The sequence below is a fragment of the Neolamprologus multifasciatus genome, chromosome 22 (assembly GCF_963576455.1).
Source record: "Neolamprologus multifasciatus chromosome 22, fNeoMul1.2, whole genome shotgun sequence".
Classification (NCBI taxonomy): Eukaryota; Metazoa; Chordata; class Actinopteri; order Cichliformes; family Cichlidae; genus Neolamprologus; species Neolamprologus multifasciatus.
The window spans coordinates 14,604,270-14,609,171 of NC_140459.1; the positions used below are offsets into that span (position 1 = coordinate 14,604,270).

The 4,902-nt window shown below is 36.9% G+C and overlaps 1 protein-coding gene across 1 annotated transcript; it reads left to right on the forward strand.

The window, feature by feature from the left end:
* Positions 1 to 599: 599 nt before the first annotated feature.
* On the forward strand, positions 600 to 3,553 carry LOC146493168 (CD59 glycoprotein-like). The gene is made up of 4 exons (XM_085149561.1): positions 600 to 622; positions 1,074 to 1,151; positions 2,750 to 2,857; positions 3,280 to 3,553. The coding sequence occupies exons 2-4, from the start codon at positions 1,097 to 1,099 to the stop codon at positions 3,438 to 3,440; spliced, it is 324 nt and encodes a 107-aa protein (XP_085005687.1). The 5' UTR covers positions 600 to 622; positions 1,074 to 1,096; the 3' UTR covers positions 3,441 to 3,553.
* The last annotated feature ends 1,349 nt before the right edge of the window (positions 3,554 to 4,902 follow it).

A 4,902-nucleotide genomic window follows, 5' to 3' on the forward strand; every position in this document is an offset into this window, starting at 1 on the left:
TTTCTTAGAGAGAAGGATCCTGGTAGAATACTTTACATTTGAGATGTTAAACAAGGCCTCTGGAGTGTGACCTAGGGGTGAATTTGCTTAAACATCTACCTTAGGAAATGTATTGTTTGAACACTCCCCTTAATGTTCCATACCAGCAAACTGCCAAGTCTTCTGCTATTATACACCGATGATCAATTAATCAAGTGCATTTGATTATCTATTCCTATGGAAGCAGTAAGAGTGTACTGAGATATCCACATGACCATAGGAACAAAAGAAGAAAATAAATTATAGAAAGGTTGACCTGAATGTGAATAGTACTACTTTCACTAAGCATGCCATCAATAATCAGTGAAATAAACGTTATTGACCTACCTTTATTCTTTAAATTGTACATGCAGATGAAAAATCAAACAGAAATCACCTAGAGCAACAAGAAAAAGATAATAGCTTCAACTTAAAATCTATTAATAATTGATCTCTGTTACATAAACTCTTCGGTATGTTGGTCAACATTTCAGACGTCTGGACTCTGAAACCAAACAAATGGGTTGTTTGCTTTTTTCTGTTGTTGCTGTTACAAAAAGCTCCTCGCTTCTCACAGGCTGAATCATTTCCTTCACATTCACAGGTGAGTGGCTGCAGGGATTTGTGATAAAAATAACGAGGTAGAAATAATTTTAAAATGTCTAATGTTCTCACAGTTGATTTTTTTTCTTTACCTGATTTCTGTCTGTTGTTTTGTCCTCTTTAGTTTCTTCTGGTATTACTTGAAAATTTTGTTACCTATTTTTAATTTTGTTTGATAAAATAACAAAAAATATTTAAAGTCAGTGAGCGTGAACCGAAATCAGGGAGACTTGTTTCATTAAAAATACCCCAAATCTTGTCCGAACTGTAAACAGCAGCATGAGATGAGGTGACGAGTTCTCTTTGTGTGTGTGTGTGTGTGTGTGTGTGTGTGTGTGTTTTGAGTCCCTGAATGTGTTATCCATTTTTTTTTTATTTTCACAAAGTCAAATCCCTGCCTCTTATCTCGGCGTGACAATGCTGGAAACTCTGCTTTTTGTTTTGGTTTTCAGACGTGACAGTCCTTTCAATCACGATGAAGAGCTCTGTGGTGTTTTGCCTAGCTGTCAGCTTTGCCATGTTTGGATTTGGTAAGGGGAAAAAAGGAACTCTTTTATTTTTTTTTTCCTAAAAAGTGCAGCCAAGTGAGGCTAAGTCACAGAGATTATCAGCCTGAGGGAACATTTTAGCAGATCACTGTGCTGTTTGCATGTTCTGCTGTCATGTCATGTGCCTCCACTTCACACTATAAATATTAATTCACGTCTCTGGACATGCAGTTTTCTTTGTGTAAAGTTGGATTGCTGTTTTTTTCTATATTTTTGGGGGGTTTCTTTTATTGACAAGTTCCTAAAATATTAATGAAATATAGCAAACATGAGGCTAGTGCACATGTTTTTTAGATTTTTACAGTCCATGAGACTTTTATTTTGCCTTTGCCTTAAAGAAAAAGTTGTGAAATATACTCATTTTTCCTGCAGAAATAGCAAACAGGGCTCCATCCAAAGTCATGTAATCAGTATGAACACACCAGAATGATCAGTTTAGTGTCACTTAGTTTCCAGAGAAGGTTTAACATTTTATTGTCTGCCTTGAAGCACTTCCTTACTATCAAGGACACCCTCGTAAACTGATTAATGCATTTTGGGGCAATTTGGGGTGCCAACCTTCATGTCCCCTTTTTTAAATGCCTTCACTTTCCTTTAGGGCTCTCTTCATGTTGATTTTCAGGAGCCCAAAGTGGCCATATTTAGACAAAAGCTAAATCCAGCTAAACTTAGTTAGAAAGCCACATCCATAGACTCTATGAATGCAACACAAAAAAGGTACTGCAGGTCATCTACCTGTTGGAAGGTTGGTGGTTTCATCCCCAGCTACTCCAAATGCATGTTGAGGTATCATTGAGGTATTCTTGAACAAGATACTGAACCTTGTGTGTGAGTATGTGAGTATGTTAGACAAAAGGCTTAGATATAGAAAAAAGCACTTGTATGAATGCGTGTGTAAACGGTGCAGGTGCTTGTGCCGAGACACCTGTCAGTCAAAGGACCCACACTCTGAACTTTGAGTCTGCAGGCATGTTTATTCATTTATTTTTAAAAATACTATAATATTAACATGAGAGACCCTGGGATTCACTCACTTTTTGAGACAGCCTAGTGGTCATTAGAAGAACTTTAGAGGAACTGCAGTTTTTGGCAATCAGCAGTGGTTTTATATATGAGACCTGGGGGTTGCCAATTATGGAGGGCCAAAGTATGCCAAAGTATGAATTTAAATAAATACATAATCCAACAATTTAATGTGTAATTAATTGATTAAATAAAATCAGTTCATTTATTGAAAACATTTAAGACATTTTTATTTCCATTTTTAATCAATTAATGCCAGATTTAATTAATAATATAATTAGTTAATTAATTATTTCCAGTTTTCATACTGACAAATTTTATTCATTATTTAACGATGTATTTATTTAATTCATTTTGGCACTCATGGCCCTCCTTAGACCTTTAATCATTATGAAAACTGAGTGACTATTTGAGCTGTTTTAGAGCTCTTTTCTTAAAGCTTGTTCTCAGGCACGAGTATCCTTAAATACATCATAAATAAATAAAATTCCCAACCACTGACTAAATCTAAATCTAATCTAAACCTAAACAATGTGAACTCTGCAACTCCTCTCTAGGCCTCTCGCTGCAGTGTTACTCCTGCCCGGGTGGGTCTTCCCAGAACTGTACAGTCAAGCAGGAGTGTAGCCAGGGGAAGGACTCCTGCCTCAAACTCACCAGTGATGGTAAGCATTGTTAAGGACAAAATACAAACATAAATCTGTCTATAGCACGAGTGTGTTAAACAACTTATTATGGAATGAAGGGATTACCTCATAAGGTGAAGAATGCATTTTTCATTAAATTGTGACACATTGCTCTTAACAGTAATGATAATAATAACAGTAATCCACTGACATTATTTTGTTTGCGTTTCACTAAATTTCAGCAATATTAAAAAACTTCATTTGAATTATTACCAAATTCAATTTATTATAAAGTAAGAAAACGTATTTCCTGCACAGATTCTATTTGGAAAATGCTTCTTTTCAAAGTTTTATTAGTTTTTTGTTAAAATTGGCTATTGTGCCTGTTATTTCTAATCAAAATTTACATTTGTATATATTTGTTAATCTGACAATACTGACCTCACACTGCCTCACCTCAGGCAAGACCTACACTGAATGTTTGCGGTATGCAGACTGTGACTTCATGACTCTGGCTGTCAGATACTCCCTCCCCAACTTCACCTTCTCCTGTTGTCAGAAAACACTCTGCAACGGTGAAGAAAAGACTTTCCTTCAGAAATTGAAAGATTTCTTTGGTTAAATGATTAAAAGGAAAGAAAGAAATCAGGTAAAAGGTTGATTCTTATGTAACACTTAATTCTTTTGCTGCATTTACTAATTGATATAGACTGAACAATAAAGTCTTAAATTGTGTGCTGACTTTGACCTGGACTTTTTGGATGAGTTGCAAACAGTCACTGCCTTTCTGTAGGAAGTGCACTTTTAAGATCAGACACTGGGGTGAACAAAGCAGCGATGGAACATCTTAACATTTGACTGATCTGATGTCAGGGACAAACAGGGGAGGAAACTGGAAGGTTTGCTGGTGCATTCCTGCTGGTGTGGTGTGCCGCAGACCATATGCCTTTCTACATTCATCCACACTGCATACTCTGCACGTGAACTAATTTCTGTCTGATACAAAGAAAAACAAAGGAAATGCACCCAAAAGAATAATAAGCTGCTTTTAAGCAAGAAGAAAATTGTCCTTGAAGTTATCTTTTCTTTTGTCACTGTTGTTTTTTTTTTGGTAGTTGAAACCTTTTGGTCAGCTGGGGGAATTTCTTTGATGCCTTGGTGTCTTCTCTCTGTGTTTGTGTGGGCTTTCTTCCTTCTATAGTCCCACGTAATGTAAGTTAGATCAGCTGGGTAATTTTACATTAGATTCAGGTAAGGATTTAAGTGTTTTCTCACTTTATTACTGGACTGGTGAATGCACTGAATTGCTGACATGTCACCAGTGTTGGGTAAGTTACTTTAAAATAGTAACTTAGTTACATTACTAGTTACTTCTATCAAAAGTAACTCAGTTACTTCAAGTTACTCGTTACTTTCAAAGTAACTAGTTACTAGGGAAAGTAACTTTGGTTTTACTCAGAATTCTCTTGTTAATGTGTTGCTTCCATAACTTTGCCAGTCTTCTAGCTTGCTTACTTGCCACAAGTGCACTGTGCCACCTACCAATAGAAAGGAAAAGATAATGTGCATATTTCCACGAGAGAATGCCATGATTCTAGCCTACGTCACAGCGTCATGTGCGCCTTTTACATCCAACACAAAAACTGCAGTCGTGGTGCTTTGATTGTACTCAGAACTCGGAAATTCTGCCTTCTGAATAGGAAGATGTAGGTAACACCAGACTGCAGATGAGCTGCATACAGGGCTGGACTGGGACAGAAAATTGGCCCGGGCATTTTGACTTGAGACTGGCCCGCCATTATAGGAAAAATCATAAAGCCTTTGAATGAAAACAAACGCTGTTGTGACAGTGATGTACACTGTTTTGATGGTATATATGCACCAATCTATCAATCGTTTGTTGTAAGATTCAGATAATTATTTTTTAAAAGCCAGACATTTTAAATGAGAATAAGAAAGAAAAGTATTTCCTTGTGCCCCCCTCTCCCTGTTAATGCCCTACCTGGCCCCCCTGGCAAACCTTTGCTAGACCCGCCCCTGCACAGTTACCAGCTGTCAGCTACTTAGAAAAGGATCCTGGTGTT

What these genes read in the sequence shown, in the direction of transcription:
- LOC146493168 (XM_085149561.1), top strand. Translation starts at nt 1,097, where the DNA reads ATGAAGAGCTCTGTGGTGTTTTGCCTAGCTGTCAGCTTTGCCATGTTT. An exon ending in CTTTGCCATGTTTGGATTTG is followed by an intron (nt 1,152 to 2,749) that starts GTAAGGGGAAAA and finishes ACTCCTCTCTAG; the next exon opens with GCCTCTCGCTGCAGTGTTAC. An exon ending in CCTCAAACTCACCAGTGATG is followed by an intron (nt 2,858 to 3,279) that starts GTAAGCATTGTT and finishes GCCTCACCTCAG; the next exon opens with GCAAGACCTACACTGAATGT.